The 23807-nt window shown below is 42.8% G+C and overlaps 1 protein-coding gene across 1 annotated transcript in view; it reads right to left on the bottom strand.

Moving 5' to 3' along the window:
* Nucleotides 1-711: 711 nt before the first annotated feature.
* The window catches only part of LOC126190603 (valacyclovir hydrolase), a 50434-nt gene continuing 27338 nt past the window's right edge, over nucleotides 712-23807 (bottom strand). Inside the window, exons 4-6 of the mRNA XM_049931033.1 lie at nucleotides 12365-12518; nucleotides 11940-12198; nucleotides 712-979 (exon numbers count right to left, since the gene is read on the bottom strand). Coding sequence (XP_049786990.1) covers nucleotides 889-979; nucleotides 11940-12198; nucleotides 12365-12518 — 504 coding nt within the window. The 3' untranslated portion in view covers nucleotides 712-888. The remainder of the gene's footprint in view (nucleotides 980-11939; nucleotides 12199-12364; nucleotides 12519-23807) is intronic.

Genomic DNA, 23807 nt, shown 5'->3' with positions numbered 1-23807 from the left:
TCCAGACAACCCAACCAAATTTAGATTTTCCTAAATTCTTCAAGGTAAAATCACTGACAATATCTTTGAGGAGAACATAGCCGATTTCCTTCCCCAATACAAGCTTGTGCTATGCCTCTAATCACCTTGTCACTGTTAAACTTAATCCTCTTTTTGGCACTCCGTTCTGGGTGAAACACCCAGTTTCATATTTATTAAAGAATTTGCTTCTTCCATTATTTTTCTGCTCAAAGAAATGAAACTGCCAATGAAATTACATAATTTTAGTGTTTTCAAGAAGCAGCTTGAAGGAAATAATTATATTTAAGACTCCTGCTAAAATGATGTTACCATTTACATTGGTTTATCTTTTCTGCTGAGTCTATGACTTTGGAATTGAGATAGATCATGCCTTTTATGTTGGTGAGCTATTTCTTACTTACTAAATGTCACACAAGACATTACTACATTTATTTAGTGTCAAGCATGTAGAATGTAGTGTGGATAAGCTGTGTTTCCCCAAGGAAGTAAATGGAGGAAGGAAGGAAGGAAGGAAGGAATGTTACAGATATTGTCACATACGGGATACTATCTCATACTGAAGAAAGAGGCATATAGTGTACTATATCTTCTGGCTGTGAACTATTGTCTTGCACAACTGCTCTATTATGTTGAAATAATCTTTATGAAGGATCTAAAATTTGCTGGGTAAATGAATGGATACAGGATCTATAAATTTCTCATCAGTCTTATATTTTTATATTATACATATATATATAATTATCAAATATTTAAAACACTGATAACAAACATTTAATACACTGTATTAAAATACTTTTAACTTCACAACAAGAGCAACTGCGTAGGATGACCATATGTTTTATACAGTACAACTGTAATAACAGTTACTTATTCATCAAGGAAATTTTCTACCAGCTTGTTGAAATCATCTGCATATCGCAAGTGTACATTATGTTTCCCATCCTTGAAAACATATTTCCTGAAACAATTACTTTAAATTATTGGTGATCCTACATTATAGGCACAAATTAAAGCAAACAAGAACTAAAGCAACTTTCAATACTAAAAGCATAATCCACTTGCCAAAGATGCCAAACCACACAAAGCAAGCAAATATTTTCATGTACATTTACATATTTAGGTCTCCCTCTACACACACTGAAACACAATGCAAAATGCCTATCATGTGAATACTGTTGGGATGTGACAATAAGCTAGTTGCAGATTCCAAGAAATAAATCTTGCTCTCCCACTCCTTGTTTGCATATACAGTACATGTTGCAAGCCACTGTGCAATCCACAGCAGTGGGTACTTTGTGATAATACTAGTATTGGTACTTCTACTTTACATATGGAGAATGAGGAAAAATGAATATTTATATTCACTGGCATGGTACATGCCATAATCTCATCTTATTCTCATGGCCCCTGCCCAAAGACAGCTGGGGAAAGTGGCCTGCCACCCAAGCAGCAAACAGAAAGGCTCCACTCTACATGCCATCAGGCAATAGTCTGGCCAAGGGCTTGCACCACAGACTTTACCTTTTACTTTACCATGCAGATACTAACACCTGACGCATCTGTTAACTAGCTGCCTGCTGTTCAAGAGCTGGTGTAGTATGCAGTAAAGCATATATACACCAAAACTAAAATCTCTGCCTGTGTCCAGCCATTACTGTATTCTCAAAAATCACCACTTGGGACCAAACACAAAATTTATTTTATTTTTGATCTGGATTTGCACTAGCAGGGAAAAAAAGGAAGTATTTGGTAGATGCTCATCCTAGATGAACAACCCCGAGAACTTCCAGTAGAGTATCATAAAAATACTTTGAAAGTACAAACAGGAAGAAAAGGAGCAGGCTGCTGCTCTATACACTCCATCATCATCATCATCATCATCATCATCATCAGCAGCAGCAGCAGCAGCAGCAGCAGCAGCATGAGTTGTCACTGTAGAGAATTTGGCCATCAGCAGGCCAAGTATGAGCTCAACACAAGCTACCACACATTACTGACAATGAGAATTTTAGTAACCCTTGACACACATGGCTGAAGTTATGAAGCCAATTCCTTTCACATTAGACAAAAATGACAAGTTTGTGCATCATTATGACCCAGCTATAACAATGGCAATTGAGCCAGGAATAAACTAGGGACTCACAAGATGCCAATTACTAATAAAAGACGCCACCGAACTTCTTATGGAAAAAGGGGCAATCTGAGACCTATAAACAGCTAAATTAAACTATTAATGCTCAGGGAACAGAGCACTAAGGAACTCCCTCAGTGTACAGTCAGGTTAAATCCTCTGCAATGGCAGTTCCAACAAGCCATGGACAGAATCATGGCTGCAGATGAAGTTAACTGAAGTTCAGCACTTGTTCAGAAACTCAGCTCTGTTGCTTTCACACAAAACCTATCTTACAATGGTAAAAACAATGGTTGGGTACTGGGATGAATATACTTCATACATGAAATTGAGTCAGATGAAAGCGATATTTCAGCAAAGAAAACCAAGAATAGAACCACAGTGTAGTGAAATACTAGATATGAATGTTCCATTACAGGAAGGCCCCGTATAAGAAATGCATTGTGGGAAGCAGAGACGGTGATGCAAATACCCAAGGGTTTATATTGGAAAATGAAAATCCAGCAGAAAAATCGAAGCCCGAAACGATATTTTCGGGAAATTTCAAGAAAACAGACTAAGAATAGCCATATGTGGATGTTGTAGAATTTCAAGACACAAGGAACTTCATGTGAATGTAGGAACTATAACTTGCCCAATACGTAACAAAAAGGGGCTATATGGCTCATAAATATAAAGGGAAGTGCATGGATACCATGTAGACAAACATTGAGGAACGCTAAAACTCAAAGACAGAGAAACTGAAAACTACAATGAGCATTATGTTCATCGATTCCCAGGCCATTTTGACACTAGAACACACAGGAAAAGCATTAGTACGTGGAAACGCAGTCTATATAGTAGGGCAGCAATACTAAAATTAATTAGTATTAGACAGCAGATTACAAATCAGTTTAACAAAATTTGCCCATTTCACAGTTCTCATATGCACAAATAAAACTGATTGCAGGTGCAGTAAGAGAATAATGGAAAATGCCTCAAGCATGGCAAAACAATAAATACCAAAGAGAGCAGGTCAAACCTAGCTCATAGCCCACACCTTCCATGTAATCAGATATGAGATGATTTTAGCATCCGATGGGATAATGGGATGGAACTTCTTTATACAGTGTACAGGTGTTACAGCTTGTTGATCAACAAACAGAACAGTTTAGCAGAGACAGTAGTAGAATGCAGCTCACATGGGACCCAAGAAAAGGGCAAAACAGAACGTCACCAGAATAAGATAAGATGGATACCAAGTCAGATAACAGAACCCCTGGAAGTCTTGCTCAAAATTGGAATTCCACCATAGAGCAAAATTCTGTAAACAAAAATGGCACTGATCTGTTAGAGGAGGGATTTGGGGGTGGGGGCAGGAAGTGGAAGAGAGAGAGAGAGAGAGAGAGAGAGAGAGAGAGAGAGAGAGAGGGGGGGGGGGGGGGAGGGGGGATCAGCACAACTACTCAAGATAACATCCACAATTAATACAACAATCTGGGAAACAGTATGTTGAGAGAGACTACAATTCAACAGACTCTGAAGGTGGTCTAATTGCCAGATTAGCCCTCCACTTTAGTGCCAGGAAAGAGGAATTCTTCTCTGGTCAGGAAGTTGGAGTTGTTCCATCGCGGGAAGGGAATAGGAACTGCGGGAGAGGAGTAAAGGGAAGACGGACAGGATAGAGGGAGGAAGTGGAAGAGGAAGGGGGTGCAACTGAAGTAAATGCAGACATTAAAGATGCCAGGTGGAGACAGTTGAATTACTGTCTGGCCTCAAAGTAGAATAGATGGTCGAGAGTTTTGAATTTCTGAATCTTCCTTTCGTTTCTATAGATCAGGCAATCATGTGAGCAGGGAGAATGTGGGCCAGAACAGTTAACACACTTGGGCAGTGGGGTGCTAGGACTTCACACACACTTGGGCAGTGGGGTGCAAGGACTTCACACACGGATGGGTAGCCACAGGCGCCACAAATAAGGTTCACTTCAAATTGCAAAAACTTGTGACCAAAATGGAGACACTGGAAACAGTGCATGGGAAGTGTGATATAGAGCTTCACATCATAATGGTAAATAATGAATTTGACTTTTTCCAGAAGAGTACCCCATCAAAAGCAAGGATGAAAGCACTGGTATCAATACAGTTGTCCTTGAGACCTCTCTGGACTCAATGGGCAAAATGAGCACCGTGCCACGCCAGATTAATACCGAGTTGCTCATCAGATTGAAGGATGAGATCCCTGTGGAAAATAGTGCCTTGGGTCATATTTAAGGACTGGTGGGGAGTAATGCTCACACACATGTCTCCTAAGTGCTTGCGAGCAAAGGGAAGTCAATTGACTGGTAGAATAGGTTTTAATCTGTAGAAAACCTGACCGCATCTTCCTAAGTGAGGCAACTTAACCAAACTTATGTTCGATATGTTCTACAAAAAAGAACTATTTGGTAGTGGCAAGGCTCTCCCCTGACTGTCCTGGAACAAAACTAACAACAGGGAAAGAGCTTCACTCCAAGCTGGTGGGCCTGGCCCTCCTCCCAGGGATTGGTAGTGGGGGGGGGGGGGGGGGGAGGCTGAGGAAGCAAAAGTAAGAGCAGAGAGAGAACCATACCTGTCTGAAGACATAGCCATGCAAGAGCAGCCAGAAATATGGAGCTTAGCACACTTCGTGCACAGAGCGTCTGCCCTGGTATCACCCAATTCGGTCAGGGGCTGTCCCTGTGGGTATCACACAGCCATGGCAAGGGCTGCCTGGCACAGCGGGTTGCCGGGAGTTCTGATGCCCCAAAAAGATGAGCAACCACTCCTAGGCATACATGAGGTGGTGACAGCTCAGGTACCGGAAATATCATCTATGTGTTGTAAGGGGTTTCAGTCAGGTGGGTACACAACAGCCCCAACACACGGGCTGGCTACATGTACTGGTGACCTAGCAGTGAAGGAAGGGGAGGAAGGAGGTGGGGGGGGGGGAGGAACCCAGACCGAAGATGCTAGGGAGGAAGTTCTTCCCCAGATAGTTCACACTCAGAAAAAGAATTTAGAAAGAGAGGTCAAATCCCAAGGGGGACAAAACGAAAAACAAGAAGAAGAATGGAAACTCAAGATAAGACAGAAAAGGAACAGCTGGGTCATTCAAGGAAAACACCTGCTAGGAAGAGGGGGAGCGGCAAGAAGAGGAGGAGCTAGAATGGAAAAGAGTGGATACAAGGAAAGGGAATGAAGCCCAGGAGAGAACAGAAGCTGCATTGACTCGGGGCCCTGTGTGTGCCACATACGTACCCACAAAAGCACTGTGGGCCCCTCTGACGCATTACTGTGAGCAGCTCAATAGTATAACTCAAAAGCTAGATGATTTTTGGAAAGTTTTGCTGACCAAATTATAGAGTTAAATATTAACACTTATGAACTGACAGATTACGCCAATGACAACAAAGTCTTTAACAGGAAGAGCAGAATGCGCTAGAAGCATTCTTGCCAGGTTTGCCAAATGAAATTTCCTGTAAAGTGCAAGCAGACTTTCCAGGATGTGGTGGTAACTGTGACTGACAGCTTTAGCAGAAAAATAGTTGGTGTCCAGAAATAGGGAAAAGAAGGTAGTTATCAATGCAGAGACTGTGCACAATCAATGTGGTCAGCCTGGTCACATTAAGCAAAATTGTTTGTGGGAGATGTAAGCAAATTAAGGACACTCAGAATGGGATCAGCAGCACAGGTTTCCATAGGCAAAGGGAAGGAGCTGGCAGTAAGAGCTTGCAACCTCAATGTTAACCAACATAGGGAACATATGAGGCCCCTGCACTGCATTCCCAGTAAATGTGAGTGGAGAATACCAGTGTGCAGATCAGTGGCAGATTGTTGTTTGATGAGCTATGTAGTAGGAAAGGCGTATAATCTCTACTGGATACAGAATCACAGGTATATGTAGCAAGTTATAATGTACCTTTGTACAGAGTTTGAACTAGCATCATAGTAGACTATGTAGCACAGGAGGGTGTAGTACTCATTCGCTCAGTTCGGCATTTATGAACTCCTGAATTGGTGGGGGATGGGGGGAAGACTTTCGGACTTGCAAAGCATGGAAGTATTTCCTCGTGTTGGCTACAATTATAATTTCATACTCAGATTGGATTTTCTGAGCAAACAGCATGCCAAAGTCAATTTGGAAAGGTGCATGGTAGAGCTGGGCATGACATCACTCTGTTGGGTTTTACTGCCAGAAGAACAAAATGCTGCAAGGTATGTCCCAGATGTTGGGGAGCACCTACACTGCTCGCACTGTCCCTTAGAAATTATTTGCAGGATAAAATATCAAAAAGTAAAGAGAAGCCAGACTGGGTAGATGTAGGAGCAGATTAGCCTCTTAATACTTTCAGCACAGGAAAACAGTAGAAGAAGAATGGTTAGCTTTGAGAAATGAACTAGTGAAGGCAGCAGAGGATCCAGTAGGTAAAATGCTGAGGGCTAATAGAAATCCTTTGGGGAGATACTGAATTTAATTAATGAAAGGAGAAAATATAAATATGCTATAAATGAAGGAGGTGAAAGAGAATACAAAGTCTAAAGAATGAGATTGATAGGAAGTCCAAAATGGCTAAGCAGGAATGTCGAGAGGACAAATGCAAGGATGTAGAAACATATATCACTAGGGGTAAGATAAATGCTGGCAACAGAAAAATTAAAGAGACTTTTGGAGGAAAGAGAACCATCTGTATGAATATCAAGAGCTCAGATGGAAAACCAGTCCTAAGAGAAGAAGGGAAAGAAGAAATGTGGTAGGAGTATACAGAGGGTCTGTACAAGGGAGATATACTTCAGGGCACTATTATGGAAATGGAAGAGGATGTAGGTGAAGATGAGAAGGGAGATATAATACTGCGTGAAGAATATGACAATGCGCTGAAAGACATAAGTCAAAACAAGTTCCCCAGGAGTAGACAACATTCCGTTAGACCTACTGATAGCCTTGGAAGAGCCAGCCGTGACAAAACTCTTCCATATGGTGAGCAAGATACACTCCTGGAAATTGAAATAAGAACACCATGAATTCATTGTCCCAGGAAGGGGAAACTTTATTGTCACATTCCTGGGGTCAGATACATCACATGATCACACTGACAGAACCACAGGCACATAGACACAGGCAACAGACAGAGCATGCACAATGTCGGCACTAGTACAGTGTATATCCACCTTTCGCAGCAATGCAGGCTGCTATTCTCCCATGGAGACGATCGTAGAGATGCTGGATGTAGTCCTGTGGAACGGCTTGCCATGCCATTTCCACCTGGCGCCTCAGTTGGACCAGCGTTCGTGCTGGACGTGCAGACCGCCTGAGACGACGCTTCATCCAGTCCCAAACATGCTCAATGGGGGACAGATCCGGAGATCTTGCTGGCCAGGGTAGTTGACCTACACCTTCTAGAGCACGTTGGGTGGCACGGGATACATGCGGACGTGCATTGTCCTGTTGGAACAGCAAGTTCCCTTGCCGGTCTAGGAATGGTAGAACGATGGGTTCGATGACGGTTTGGATGTACCGTGCACTATTCAGTGTCCCCTCGACGATCACCAGTGGTGTACGGCCAGTGTAGGAGATCGCTCCCCACACCATGATGCCGTGTGTTGGCCCTGTGTGCCTCGGTCGTATGTAGTCCTGATTGTGGCGCTCACCTGCACGGCGCCAAACACGCATACGACCATCATTGGCACCAAGGCAGAAGCGACTCTCATCGCTGAAGACGACACGTCTCCATTCGTCCCTCCATTCACGCCTGTCGCGACACCACTGGAGGCGGGCTGCACGATGTTGGGGCGTGAGCGGAAGACGGCCTAACGGTGTGCGGGACCATAGCCCAGCTTCATGGAGACGGTTGCGAATGGTCCTCACCGATACCCCAGGAGCAACAGTGTCCCTAATTTGCTGGGACGTGGCGGTACGGTCCCCTACGGCACTGCGTAGGATCCTACGGTCTTGGCGTGCATCCGTGCGTCGCTGCGGTCCGGTCCCAGGTCGACGGGCACGTGCACCTTCCGCCGACCACTGGCGACAACATCGATGTACTGTGGAGACCTCACGCCCCACGTGTTGAGCAATTCGGTGGTACGTCCACCCGGCCTCCCGCACGCCCACTATACGCCCTCGCTCAAAGTCCGTCAACTGCACATACGGTTCACGTCCACGCTGTCGCGGCATGCTACCAGTGTTAAAGACTGCGATGGAGCTCCGTATGCCACGGCAAACTGGCTGACACTGATGGCGGCGGTGCACAAATGCTGTGCAGCTAGCGCCATTCGACGGCCAACACCGCGGTTCCTGGTGTGTCCGCTGTGCCGTGCGTGTGATCATTGCTTGTACAGCCCTCTCGCAGTGTCCGGAACAAGTATGGTGGGTCTGACACACCGGTGTCAATGTGTTCTTTTTTCCATTTCCAGGAGTGTACAGGAAGAATATAATAATCCCAATTCAAAAGAAAGCAGCTGCTGACAGGTGTGAAAATTATCAAACTATAAGTTTAATAAGTCACAGCTGCGAAATACTAACATAAAACCATGACAGAAGAAGTGAAAAACTGGTAAACGTCAACCTCAGGGAAGATCAGTTTGGATTCCGGAGAAATGTACGAACATGCGAGGCAATACTGACCCAATGACTTCTCACAGAAGATACATTAAGGAAAGGCAAACCTACATTTATAGCATTTGTAGACTTATTTATTTATTTATTCAACCTGACCAGATTAGGGCCATCAGGCCCTCTCTTACATCGGACCAGTGTTCCACACATGCAGCATTTCACACATCAGAGTAACAACATGACAATAGTTTAAATAAGAAAATTAGATTACTCTAGTGACAATATGAATAAAGAGTGACGACTAAGACCTAATAAAGTAAATGCTGGCAGTATTTTTACAACAGGTGCTATACATACAAATTATGATAAAAGCAATAATAATAACATTAAAAAAATCAAATAATAGTGATAAACATGAGAAAAATTGGCAATAGTAATGAAGATTTGTGCAGACGTACATTAATATCTTGGTGTGTAAAGTAGATGTTTACTAGTATAGCGAGCTTTGGGGAAGGGAGATTTAAGGAGGGGGAAAGAGCGAAGTAATGAGGTGAAGTGCATTCATGTACAGAGGAAGGTATTACTGTTGCTTAATTAGATATGTCATTAACTGTTTTTTGAAGATGGACATGTTTTTAAGTTTTTAACAAAACGAGGGAGGTTATTCCAGAGTCGGATCCCCGCTACTGTAAAGGACTTGGAGAAGGCAACTGAGCGATGCAGTGGAACAGAGAGGATTTTATTATGATGGGAACATGTGTTTCTGTCATGTTGTTCCAACATAAGCATTAAGGACAAGGAGAGATATGAGGGACAGTGTACATTCATAAGGCAGTAGATGAGACAGAGTGTATGGAAATCTCTGCGTTTGTCTGCATGCAGCCAGGACAATTTTGCATATGCTGGTGAAATGTGATCAAAAAGTGGAGCGTCACAGATATATCGGATGCAGGCATTCATGACCAGTTCCAGACGTCACGAATTTTCCTGAGACAGGCCTTGTAGGATAATATCGCTGTAGTCAATGATTGGGAGTATAAGCGTTTGTACTAAAGCTTTTGACGATGTTGACTGGAAAACACTGGGAGTGAAAGAATATTTACAGTTTGTACAAAAACCAGATGGCAGTTATAAGAGTCGAGGAGCACGAAAGGGAAACAGTGATTGAGAAGTGAGTGATACAGGGTTGTGACCTGTCCCTGATGTTATATGTTATTCAGTCTGTACACTGAGAAAGCAGCAAAGGAAACAAAAGAAAAATTTGGAGTAGGAATTCACATCCAGAGTGAAGAAATAAAAACTTTGAGGTTTGCCGATGACTGTTCTAAATTATGTTCTATACGGTTGCAGGTGATGAACTGTGAAACAAAAGAACTCCATTAAATTACATAGAATCCAAGAAATCCACAGAATGTGGTTAACAGGTTTATACAAAATTTTGTTTTTCTTTTGGTTATGTAAATACTGTCTTTAAAAACTCAAATTCAATAAAAAGCATTTTTTCTGTTTTGTAGAAGATAACAAAAAACCCACTGATGTGCTTTGCTCAAGGCAGACCCTCTCCGAAAACAAATCTATTTATAAGCAAACATAGGCAGAAGAGCTTCACCCTCAAGATGAATTTATCAAATTTGCTTTGTGATTTGGGTGCCTACTCATTGTGTTTTGATTTCACTTTGTTTAGGAACAAAAATGTCCAGAAAATGTTACACAACAGAAGCTACAGCACTGAGGACTATGAAGTCTCAAGAATCCAATGAAGGTTGTAAGGTGAGACTTCTTGCAGCTCGAGAACATCAGGCTTTAATTCGCTCTTTTCAAACTCCTTCCAAAAATGAGGTGTGGCATAACTGATTGAGAGCATCATGAATTATCTTGATCCTCAGATCTGCAGCACAACATCACAGTAGCACAGGTGAGTGAGCTTTTATATTCTGAATCCCAGTTATTCCTAAGAATTTACCATTTTGTTTTATACAAGAATGGTTCCCAGTGGGATTATGTCATGCCTTAATCCTAAACAAAGCACAAGGGCATACAATATTTTACAGGAATGGAAATTAGTGTCAACTGCATTTTGCACAGCCAGCTCTCCCATATTGGTTAAGCAAACCAGCTCTTTGTTCATGTCCCCAAACATACTACTTCAAACATTGTATTCAAAGAAGTTTCATAAGCTAAAAATTCATTCCATGTGTACGAAGACTTGGGCATTACTGCAAATGCAAATCTAAGACCAAAAAAATGATGCACCATGAAGGAATTATCCAAATGGGAAAGAAATTAGTAGGTGTGTTGTACATGTACAGACAAACAAACAAAATCTTTCTGGAGACGCCCCAGACAGCAGTAGGATACCAACCTGACTGTCGCCGGCCATACAGCTCAACAACCAAGAGTGATGGATGGTGGTGTCATTTCTTTTCACAGCAGGACCCCTTTAGCTGTCATCCGCAGCACCCTTACAGCACAGTGGTATGTCGATGGTATTCTACATCCTGTTTTGTTGCCCTGGTATTCTACATCCTGCTTTTGTTGCCTTTCATGACAAGCCATCTTAGGCTCATATTTCTGTAAGACAATGCCCTCATGCATATGGCGAGAGTTTCTACTCCTTGTCTTCATGCTTGCCAAACCCTACCCTGGCAAACAATGTCGCCAGGTCTCTCCCCAAATGAGGGAGATCCTCCAACCAACTTGGGATTATGACAATCTAATGTGCCAACTGGACAGAATTTGGCATGATAGACACGTTATTGACTTCTCAATTTGTGAAGCCTTTTCTCTCGGATAAATCATCCTATTCTTCTGAAATTGCAATTTTTTTTCCACTACACGTAGATCACATCTACTAATTTTTCTCCCATTCTGATAATTCTACTACAGTGCATGGGGATTTTTTTTGTTCTAGAATGTAAGTACCCAGGGAATGCTGAGTTTGTCAGATAGCATTTAAAAATGAACAATCTTCAAAACCTTTGATTCTAACAGGTATGTAAATAAGTATTTTAAGTATTTTCATAAAGTTTCCCTGCTTCAAAACTCAATTTATCACATCGCAAGAACCAAACTATTCAAATTAGGATATGAAAATAATTAATATTTCTGAACTGAAATTTTGATTTAATACTTGCATATATTGTATGTAAGAGCATTAAAATCAGAGTTTAACATTTCATTAGAAAACAAAAGCTTTATATTAATCTTATGAAAGCCACCTTTTCCTCATACTCACTTGGCACCAGGTATATTGGAGACTAGAAGTGCAGGATGAAATTCAGGTACCATTGGATCCTTTGCCCCATGGATCACAAGTGTTGGGCAGCGAATCAGTGGTAACAGCCAACGACAGATGTCCCCATTTACCTGCTCACGTTGCATGCGTACCATTGCATCCACCCATGCAGCCCATAAGTCTGCAAATCCTTTTACCCCATACAGATCTTCCATGGGTTTCCGATAGCGTTCTGACATTGCACTAACATCACGGATACCTACAAAGTATTAGACAAAAATAAACATGTTCTTTGTAGTTATATATGATGATTGACACTGGATATCGTAGAACATAAGTGAAGGAGAATACTGAACTAGAAAAGTAGGTAACAGGTGCAGATGGTGGTGGTGGTTGTGGTTTTACTAAAAGAAAATGCACACTACCTTTGTAAATTTCAGCATCTTCAGCACTGATGAAAGCATTTGCACCCCAAACAATTAATTTGTTGACATTTTGGGGATATTTGCCGGCCATTATTAGTGCTGTGATACCTCCATCACTCCATCCCAGAAGTGAGTATTTGTTGATATTCAGTACCTTACAAAACAACAAGAAATTCAGTAATCTTGGTTATATGTCAAGAATTTGAGTCACATTATATCTGGCATTCTTCCACATTTTATCAAGTGTTGCTTCGTATGGTATCTCATTACTCATTATATATAAACCATGAAATACAGCACTGAGATGCTATGCATGTCTCACAAATGATACTACTGAAAGTATCTCTAACAATTCTGGCAATGAAATTTTTTAAGCTGTTCTAGATTTTTGCAGCTAGCATGCGCACTGAAGTTGACATTTTTTAAATTCTAGATAGCAAACTTAAAAATGTGTAGAAAATGAAAAAATGTCAAAGTACAGTAAGAACTGAAATACCCCTTACATTTCACACTCACTGGTAAATTACAACTGATAGCAAGCAAGAAACTAAACTTTTTCATAGCGATAAAACGGAGTGTAGTGGCACAGTAGTTAAGATGCTGGAACCTAGTTTGAAAGGATGTCAGTTCAAATACCCACCTGTCCATCCAGATTTAAGTTTTCTGTAGTTTTCCTACATAGCTCAAGGTAAACATTTGATAAGGACATGGTCAATTGCTTTCTCTGTCCTTCCCCAATCTGTCCTTGGGCTCTGTTTCAAATAGTCTTTTTGTCAACAGTTCATTAAGCCCTAATCAGCTGTCCGCCTTCCTTTATGGTGAAGTCAATATTAAAACATGGAACTGATAATAGAGAATTCTTTTAATCCTTAGTGATAGGAAATGGCAATATGAATGCACATTGCAGCAAAGGGAAGAAGCTTGACAGTTAAGGCAGACTACCTTACGCAGAATTGAACAAAATTTATTCGTCATTATTCATTTTCACAAATGAAAGCTGTCATTTGTGAATACAATGAATAAAAGAGCAATTTCAAAGCCAAAACCAGTGTGTTGTCATTTATACAACTAATGTAGTTTCTGTTGCATTTAGTTTTCAGATCAATTGTTTTTTTGAACATCATCTGACAAGGTACATTTGATTCTGGAAGATCTGCCATTGTAAATGAAACATATTCCATAGATGCATAACAATCTAAGACCTTCAAATCATGACTCGTCACTACTTCTTGAAATCTTTTGGCCACTATCCAGTGTGTTTCATAATTACACCACAAAGAGTTTTGAATCCTTTCAAATATGCCCAGATCATTTCAAAATTCTTGAGAAACACTGACAACTCTCTGCTCCAATCCTTCAATCATGTTAACTGGAGTGGCATACAATACACATGTAAGGTAGGCCCAGACATGGAAATCAATGAGTCAGATCAGTTGATCTTAGGAGGCCACGATACAGGTCCTACTCATCAATTGATCTGTGGCCATATCAGTGTGGTAGATATCATCTTACCATAGCAGCAAAATGTGCCAGTGCTCCATCATGCATGCACCACATCCTCTGGCATTGTTCCAAGGAACATCCTTGAGCAATCCTGCAAGATGATGCCACAGAAATTTAAAGTCATTCATCCATCAAGTTTGTTTGTAACACGTACGGCCCTATAAGATGATCACCTAGTACTCCTAATCACATATTCAATGAGAAATGTTGCTTGTGTACAGCAGGTTGATTGGAGTCTAAATGACTCCAATGTTATATTGTGATAACTAAAACACCCCATCAACTGAACTTTGCTTCACCTGTAAATAAAACTTTATCATCAAATGTAGAGTTGGCTACAGCTTCTTGTTACATCCACTGGCAGAACTTTAGTATAGGACAAAGTTCTGCTACACCAAGACACTAAATTCTGGAATGGTATGGGTGCATTGCACTGTGATGAATTATTCTTCAATTACTAGTGTGGCTCATTCCATGAATTTGTGTGGCAAATTTACTTGTTGAGATTCTTGGGTAGCGTTTGACTGTTTTGAGCACCATATTTTCAAGCAAGGTGTAATTCATGAAGGCCTACCTCTTCCAGCAGGTGCAAAATTCCCAGTTTTTTGGAGACACTGATGCACCCTTGTAAATAGTCAACTCTTGAAGTGCCTTCAGGAGGGTATGCTTCTTGGTACAAGTGGGTAGGCTCCTGTGCATTGCTGTTCTTAGCACATACGAAATACATATCCGCATATTCCTTGTTACTGTAATGTTCCACGTTGCCACCAACACTCACAAGCCAACTGACACTCTGCAGACAATTGGCATAAGTGGCACCCTGTGTACAGTACCATTGTATCCAATCTGTTTACAAATCCACATTTTGAAAATGTAAACAAAGACCATACTTTGGAACAGCATGGAGTGTTTACACAGAATCCCATCGGTAATGTCTGCTAACCACAAAGTCACAATTATCTTTTAACTGGTTCAATGGCAGGCCTATGTTTACTGAGCCTTTTTTGCTTCTAGTATTGTGTACTTTCAAATATGTGCAATCACACCATTAATTATGATATATCCTATATATCATAAATTCATTGTAAACCTCCCTCAATCACACCCCAACAATACAGATGAACCATTTATGGCTACACTTCACCTTTGGTGTAGAAAGGTGAAAAAAATCTTCAAATTGTATCTTGATACTCTGCCAATAAGCTGCCATATTTAAGTGGACTGCCCTCCAGTTTTTACATACTTATTTAGTGCCATCAAGTGCAGTACTAAAAGTCTGTAATGCATATTTATCTCACCTTGCATTTTAACCAGAATGCACACTCAAAGCTCTATGTAATTGAATCTGAGAATGAATAAATTTGTTTCATTGTATGAAACAAACAATTCCATCTTGTAATGGCAGGCGCACATCGAGAGTCTACTGAAGTGCTTTTAAATATTTCAGATGATGCTGTAGATCCAGGAGCATTCAAAACAGCATTACATTATGATATAATTTTGCAATGCAATTCAACTAAAGCTACGTATTCATTTCCATCCAAGTTTTTAAGGACATCATTAATGTCACTTATAGCACACAAATTTTGTACACGTGCAGTGCATTCAAAAGTGTGATTGTAACTGGATATTTTCTTGCATCTATGTTGTAACCGATTGCAAAATTCTCTAACACCTCAACAATTTGTCTCTATATCATTTTCACTAGATACGTCTTCAGCCTCTGACTACAGAACTTCTAGCAAAGACACAAAATTCTTTAAACACTTTCACAAAATTGCCTCAATTATCAGTTACAATTGCAGAGACTCTCTTCAGTCCCAACTGAATCCTTTGTGAATTTCATCTCGCTTAGCAGCTACACAACTGCAGACATGAGTTCCAGAAAATTTCAGACTTGTTAATATTTTGGATTGTCTATTGAGATAATCCTCAAAATAATGGGACAGTGGAAAAATGTTTTCTAATAAACAGGGCATCCATAGGTAAAGTTCATTTCAAAATGCTGTAGAAAGAGAGCCATTGCTCAGAATGACATCAAATTTGAACAGCATGTCACTGACATGGGAAGAAATGTCAGGGAATAAAAGGGATTAACAAAAAATTTACCAACAGATGCAGTGTAAGCATCTTAATGTAATAATAAATGAAAAGCACCAGTTTGCTTTTGTTCTAGAACAAAAGCAAACTGGTGCTTTTCATTTATGATTATAATGTTGTTCTACCAAGAACCGACGGAAGATTCTGTTAATATCATCTTAATGTAAATCGGGTCAGCTAAAAGTGACAGATGAATACAATATGATGACTATGGTATGAGTTGCATATTACACCATCTGTACTGTTCAATCTGCACAACTGCACAAGATCAGCAGTTTAACAGTTGTGGCACTATTATGTAAGTCCATCTATGATGGCAAGGTCATACCACAATGGATGGGAAAAATCAGTTTTTAATTGTCCTTAGGCCAAAAACCATCTACAAAGCACAATGACTTCGGTTTCTAACTGTTGAGAGACTGGCACAAGACAAGTTCAATATGCTGTCCAGTCTTCTGACAAGTCTAAATCAAGAAATAGCATCTTCTGGACAGATTGGAATGTGTCAGGGTCATGATCAGAATGCATTGCGCAATGCGTGCCTTCAATTCAGCTACATTCATAATTGGAGCACTGAAAACATCATTTTTCAGATAACCCCACAGCCAGAAGTCACATGGATTATGATAAGATAATATAGATGGTGAGGCTATAGAGAAATGATGGCTGATAATTTTAGCACTTCTGAAACGCCTCTGCAGCAGCTGCTTTACTGACTGTGCAATGTGCAGAGGAGCACCATTCTGCATAAAAGTGATCTAGCACACACATCCAGGCTGTTGAAGGGTTGGAATGACTGTGTCAAAAGAATCACATAGTGTTTACCAGTAACAGTATAGTAATAGTACCTGGAGGGCTCATCTTTTCGAAAAAATATGGCTCTACAATACTTTCAACCCGCACCACACAGTCACCTTTGCAGAGTGAAATAGCGCCGGTTGATGTGTGTGCGTATTTTCCATAGACCATATTCTGCAATTCATGTCCTTTGAGATGGAAATGGCTTCCTCCATCCACAGAACGTTCCATGGCCAAACAGTCCATTTCCGTGTGAGCAAGAAAGTCCAGAGCAAATTTCTGTTTTGCTGGCAGGTCAGCAGGAAGAAACATCTAAATATGGATGATTTTGAGTGGATAGCAATGCAGGATGTTTCGCAGGGTTTTATACACTGTGCTAGCAGGTTGGTTGGTTGGTTTAAAGGTGGGAGAAGGGACCAAACTACGAGGTCATCGGTTCCTTGTTCCTAATAAAACAATGCCACAAGTGTGAGAATAAAACGGACGAAACATATAACACAAAACGGAAAGAAAGGAAAAGCCACAAGAACAAACAGAAGGCAACAAACACTAAAAGCAACAAAAGAGGACAAGAAAACAACAGAGAGACATTAGAAACAGAAGAGAGTAAAACATGAAAGCAGATTACAGTGGCCGGCCAACCACGAGAATAAAAAGGGAAAGCCAGCCACTCTGCAACACATTAAAACCTCCACCCTAAAAGCACTAGTGGAGGACACAGAGTGACAAAGGACATGCACTAAACCTACACAGACGTATGAAACCCGCTCTCACGGATAAAATGTAAAACTAAAGCTGCGGTGGAGGCATTGTCGTCCAACACCGAAGACAGGGTGCTGGGAAAGTTAAAAGTCTGCCGCAGAGCAGCTAAAAGTGGGCAGTCCAGCAAGAGGTGGACGACTGTCATTTGGGAGCCACAGCGACACTGAGGTGGGTCCTCGTGACGGAGTAGGTAACCATGCGTTAGCCACATATGGACAATTGGGAGCCGCCAGAGGACAACCAATTCCCTGCGAGAGGACTGCATGGAAGACTTCCACACATTCACAGTCTCCTTAATGATACACAGTTTGTTGTACATGCTGTTATGCCATTCAGTCTCCCACAGCCGGAAAACCCTGAGGTGTAAGACAGAACGCAGGTCAGCTTCGGAGATGCCTATCTCCAGAAGCGGTTTCCACCAGCCTGTCGGCAAGTTTGTTGCCGGGGATTCCGACATGGTCCTAGGATCCACACAAACACCACGGAACGGCGGGACTGTTCCAGGGCATAGATGGACTCCTGAATAGACGCTACCAGAGGGTGGCGAGGGTAGCACTGGTCAATAGCTTGTAGGCTGCTCAGTGAGTTAGTACACAGGAGAAATGACTCTCCAGGGCATGAGCTGATGTACTCAAGAGCATGAGATATGGCCGCCAGTTCTGCAGTGAAAACACTTGCAGCCAACTGGCAAGGAGTGCTGCTCAATATGTCCTCCATGAACATATGCAAAGCCTGCGTGACCATCAGCTATTGAGCTGTCAGTGTAAACCACTTCAGAGCCCCGGAACACGTCAAGAATCGAGAGGAAGTGACAGCGGAGAGCGGTGCTCGCAGGCATGACCAACGTTTGGGCATGTTTTCACACCACCACTTGTACCCTCCTGCAATGCTGTGGTCACATCTTCGGCAGATACCGTATCAACTGCTTTCCTCCCTCTGCCACATAGCACTTTAAAAGAACCTTTCATTTCAAATTTTGTAATCATTTTCTCCAGACCATTAGCAAACAATGGAAAATGGATTTTTTTTACACTCTTGAGTGCCCGGAACTGCTGCAGAGTACTGGTGCACAGTCACTGTTCTTGTGAAAGACCTATATTGGCTCCTTTGTAGAGAGAGTCATGTTGGACGTCTCAGACAAACTGAGGAACAGCCGTGTGCCATGCATCTGCTGGTGTGCATATTCTGACATACTGCCATTTATTGGTAAAATTATCATCAATTTTTTTGTGAAAAAGAACCACGTATACTATGTGACACAAATTTCACAGGTGCATCTTTATCCACTAAAGAGTTTTTTTTAAGGGTTTGAAACTGAACTTCCATTAGACCAGCATTCACAGTTGTTCTCAGAAGGATTTTTTCACTCTGCAGCAGAAGTGCACTGATAAGGAACTCTCAGGTTAAAAGTTTGTGCTTCACTGGGGCCTTTAACTTTTGCAGGCTCTACCAACTGAGCTACTAAAGCACAACCCGTCCTCACAGCTTTACTTCTGTCAGTACCTTACAGAGGTTCTCCTGCAAAACTTTTGGGACTAGTACTACTGGAAGAAAGGGCATTGTGGAGACATGGCTTAGCCATAGCCTGGAGGAATGTTCCAGAATGAATTTTTCCCAGGTTTGAGTTCCAGCCTGGTGCACAGTTTTAATCTGCCAGGAATTTTCAGTTATTTTGACTGCTTTGTACGTAACACATCGACACTAGCATCTGATTTGCAACACAATTACATCTTACTGTTAGAAAGGGTAAGATTTTTTTTTTACTGTTAGCAATAGCCTAGGTAAACAATTACGTTATTACTGTTTATGTTGTATTCACTTGAAAGTTTCTACTAATGTTTATAGGTTCTTGATGGCTGATTACACACCTAGTTAGCTGACATACACTATGCGATCCAAAGTATCCGGACACCTGGCTGAAAATGACTTACAAGTTTGTGGCGCCCTCCATCGGTAATGCTGGAATTCACCCCTAGCCTTGATGACAGCTTCCACTCTCACATGCACACATTCAATCGGGTGTGGAATGTTTCTTGGGGAATGACAGCCCATTCTTCATGGAGTGCTGCACTGAGGAGAGGTATCGATGTCAGTCGATGAGGCCTGGCACGAAGTCAGTGATCCAAAAAATCCCAAAGGTGTTCTATATGACTCAGGTCAGGAACCTGTGCAGGCCAGTCCATTACAGGGATGTTGTTGTCATGTAACCACTCCGCCACAGGCCGCGCATTATGAACAGGTGCTCGATCGTATTGAAAGATGCAATTGCCATCCCTGAATTGCTCTTCAACAGTGGGAAGCAAGAAGGTGCTTAAAACATCAATGTAGGCCTGAGCTGTGATAGTGCCATGCAAAACAACAAGGGATGCAAGCCCCCTCAATGAAAAATACAACCACACCGTAACACCACCGCCTCCAGGAATTTTACTGTTGGCACTACACATGCTGGCAGATGATGTTCACCGGGCATTTGCCATACCCACACCCTGCCATCGAATCGTCACATTGTGTACCGTAATTCGTCACTCCACAAAACATTTTCCAACTGTTCAATCATCCAGTGTTTACGCTCCTTACACCAAGCGAGGCGTCGTTTGGCATTTACCGGCGTGATGTGTGGCTTATGAGCAGCCGCTTGACCACAAAAGCCAAGTTTTCTCACCTCCCACCTAACTGTCATAGTACTTGCAGTGGATCCTGATGCAGTTTGGAATTCCTGTGTGATGGTCTGGACAGATGTCTGCCTATTACACATTACGACCCTCTTCAGCTGTCGGCAGTCTCTCTCAGTCAACAGACGAGGCCAGCCTGTACACTTTTGTGCTATATGTGTCCCTTCATGTTTCCATTTCAGTATCACATCGGAAACAGTGGGCCTGGGGATGTTTAGGAATGTGGGAATCTCGCGTACAGATGTATGACACAGGTGGCATCCAATCACCTGACCATGTTTGAAGTCCGTGAGTTCCACGGAGCACCTCATTCTGCTCTCTCACGATGTCTAACGACTACTGAGGTCGCTGATATGGAGTACCTGGCAGTAGGTGGCAGCACAATGCACAAAATATGAAAAACATATGTTTTTAGGGGTGCCTGGATACTTTCGATCACATAGTGTATGTCTCATTTATGAGGAAGCACAATATGACAATCAAGCTGTGAGGCACATGCATGAAGAATGATTTCCAGGCAGAAGGTTACCAAATCATGTCACTTTTCAAAGACGTGATAGTGTCTTTGTGAAACATGATCCTTAGATCAGACCGATGGAAAACTGGTAACATGACTGTTCAATTTGAGGAAGCTGCATTACAGTGAATCGAGAATAACCAGCACAAACTCTATAGCCAAGGGTCTAAGTACCCCAAAACCAATATGTGGAACATCCTGCATGAGACTGACATGTAGCCATTCATGTGTATGACAGCACAAGACCTATCAGCTAATGACTTTGCTAAGCATATGGAATTTTGCCAATAGTATTTACACCTATTTGGAAACATTCTTGACTTCCAAATGAGTGTTTTGTTTTCTAATGAGGCTACCTTCACAAGGGAAGGAATATTCAACAGCCACAATGGCCATATTGAAGAGTTGGAAGATCCTGAAGCAACTCTTGTGTTCCACCCTCAAAAGAGTTTTTGTATAAATGTGTTGGCTAGTATTGTTCACTACTGTGTGACTGGACCATATCTCCTGCCTGACATGCTTCTGGAGGAAATTATGTCTCAGTGAAGTATTACCAGAAATGTTGCAGAATGTCCTGCAATCAGGCAATGATTATGGTTCCAGTACGAAAGGAGCCTCTACCACACTTTATCCCTGATATCAGAAAACATTTAGACAATGTTTTCTCCAATGGTTGGACTGGGAGGGGTAACTTACTTTTTTTTTGGGGGGGGGGGGGGGGGGTTTAAGGGCGCTCAACTACTGAGGTCATTAGCACCCAGTCACAATTGTTAGAGCACATAGACTCTAGTAAAACTCGGGGGGGGGGGGGGGGGGGGGCACCAGAAAGTTCTTACAAAGATGCAGATAAAATAAGTGAAAGCGTTAGATGTCTTTGGACAAGCCAGTCAAAGTAATGAAACGAAGAACACGAGCAGCTGCTCGAGCGTCATCAGCTAAAATATCCTGTAAAGTAGGTGGCAGAGACAGGACAACACGAGATTGACTAAAACGGGGACACGACAATAAAACATGGCGCACTGTTAATGAATGACCACAAGGGCACTGCGGGGCTGGGTCACCGGAGAGCAGGTAGCGGTGGCTAAACCGGCAATGCCCAATCCGCAACCTGGTCAGAAGGACCTCTTCTCGCCGAGATGGTCGGGAGGAGGTTGTCCAAGCAGTTGGGAATGGTTTGACTGCCCGGAGCTTGTTTCCTTGAAGTGATGACCAACTATCCCACCACAACGACACAACCTCTTACAAACAACCCCACTAACGTCAGATGACGGGACACAATGGGAGGCTGGCCGAGGCAGGAGGACTGCAGCCTTGGCTGCAGCATCAGCAGCCTCATTCCCAGGCACTCCTACATGGCCGGGAACCCACAGAAAGCTGACAGAAGAGCCACCATCAGCAAAAGAATGGAGGGACTGCTGGATCCGTTGCACCAAGGGATGGACCGGATATGGAGCTCCAAGGCTCTGAAGAGCACTGAGTGAATCACAGCAGAGTACATACGATGAATGGCGGTGGCGGCGGGCATACTGAACGGCCTGATGGAGAGCAAAAAGCTCGGCTGTAAAGCTGGAACACTGGTTGCGGAGCCGGTATTTAAAGGTGACGGCCCCGACGACAAAGGCACAGCCGACACCATCGTCAGTTTTGGAGCCATCAGTGTAAATAAAGGTGTGACTGGCAAGTCGCGCACGAAGTTCGACAAACCGTGAGCAATACACTGCAGCCGGAGTACCCTCCTTCGGGAGCGAGCTGAGGTCAAGATAAATATGAACCAGAGCCTGGAGCCAAGGTGGTGTCGGGCTCTCACCCTCTCTGAAGGTGGTAGGGAGGGCAAAATCCAATTGTCGAAGCAGGCGACGAAAGTGGACTCCAGGGGGCAGCAGGGCAGACACATACAACCCATACTGACGGTCGAGAGAATCGGCGAAGAAGGACTGATAAGAGGGGTGGTCGGGCATTGACAATAGCCGGCAGGCATACCGACAAAGCAGTACGTCGCGCCGGTAGGTCAATGGTAATTCGGCAGCTTCAGCATAAAGACTCTCGACGGGACTAGTGTAGAATGCTCCGGTCGCAAGACGTAACCCCCCTTATGGTGGATGGAGTTGAGACGGCGTAAGAGGGATGGCCGAGCAGACGAGTAGACGAGGCTCCCATAATCCAGCTTTGATCGGACTATGGACCGATACAAGCGAAGCAGGACAGTGCGATCCGCTCCCCAAGATGAACCACTAAGAACTCTGAGGACATTAAGGGAACGTGTACAACGGGCAGCCAAATAAGAGACGTGCGGAGACCAACAAAGTTTCCTGTCCAGTGTGAGCCCTAGAAATTTAGTTGTTTCCACGAATGGGAGAACAACGGGACCGAGATGTAAGGATGGCGGAAGGAACACTTTAAATCGCCAAAAGTTGATGCAAACCGTCTTCTCTTCAGAGAACTGGAAGCCATTTGCCACACTCCATGAGTATAGGCTGTCTAGACAACGCTGAAGGCAGCGCTCCAGGAGGCATGTTCTCTGGGCGCTGCAGTAGATCGCGAAGTCATCGACAAAAAGAGAGCCTGAGACATTAGGTGGAATGCAATCCATAATTGGATTGATCGCTATGGCAAAAAGGGCTACGCTCAAGACGGAGCCCTGAGACACTCCGTTCTCCTGAAGGAAGACGTCGGACAACACGGAACCCACACGTACCCTAAACTTTCGATCTGGTAAAAAGGTATCAATAAAAAGGGGCAGGCGAACACGTAGACCCCACCTGTGCATAGTGCGGAGGATACCTCCTCTCCAACAGGTATCATAAGCCTTCTCCAAATCGAAGAACACGGCTACCGTTTGGCGCTTTCGCAAAAAGTTGTCCATGATGAAGGTCACAAGGTGGTCAACAGCGGAGTGGGGGCGACGAAAGCCGCATTGAACATTGGTAAGTAGCCGTCGAGATTCAAGAATCCAGACTAACCGAGCGTTAACCATGCGCTCCATCACCTTACAGACACAGCTTGCAAGCGAAATGGGGCGGTAACTAGAAGGAAGGTGTCTATCCTTCCCGGGTTTGGGTATACGAATAATGACGGCGTCACGCCAACACAT

This window comes from Schistocerca cancellata, chromosome 1 (assembly GCF_023864275.1).
Source record: "Schistocerca cancellata isolate TAMUIC-IGC-003103 chromosome 1, iqSchCanc2.1, whole genome shotgun sequence".
Classification (NCBI taxonomy): Eukaryota; Metazoa; Arthropoda; class Insecta; order Orthoptera; family Acrididae; genus Schistocerca; species Schistocerca cancellata.
The sequence above is the reverse complement of the archived record's forward strand: the minus strand, read 5'-3'. Positions and strand labels throughout refer to the sequence as shown.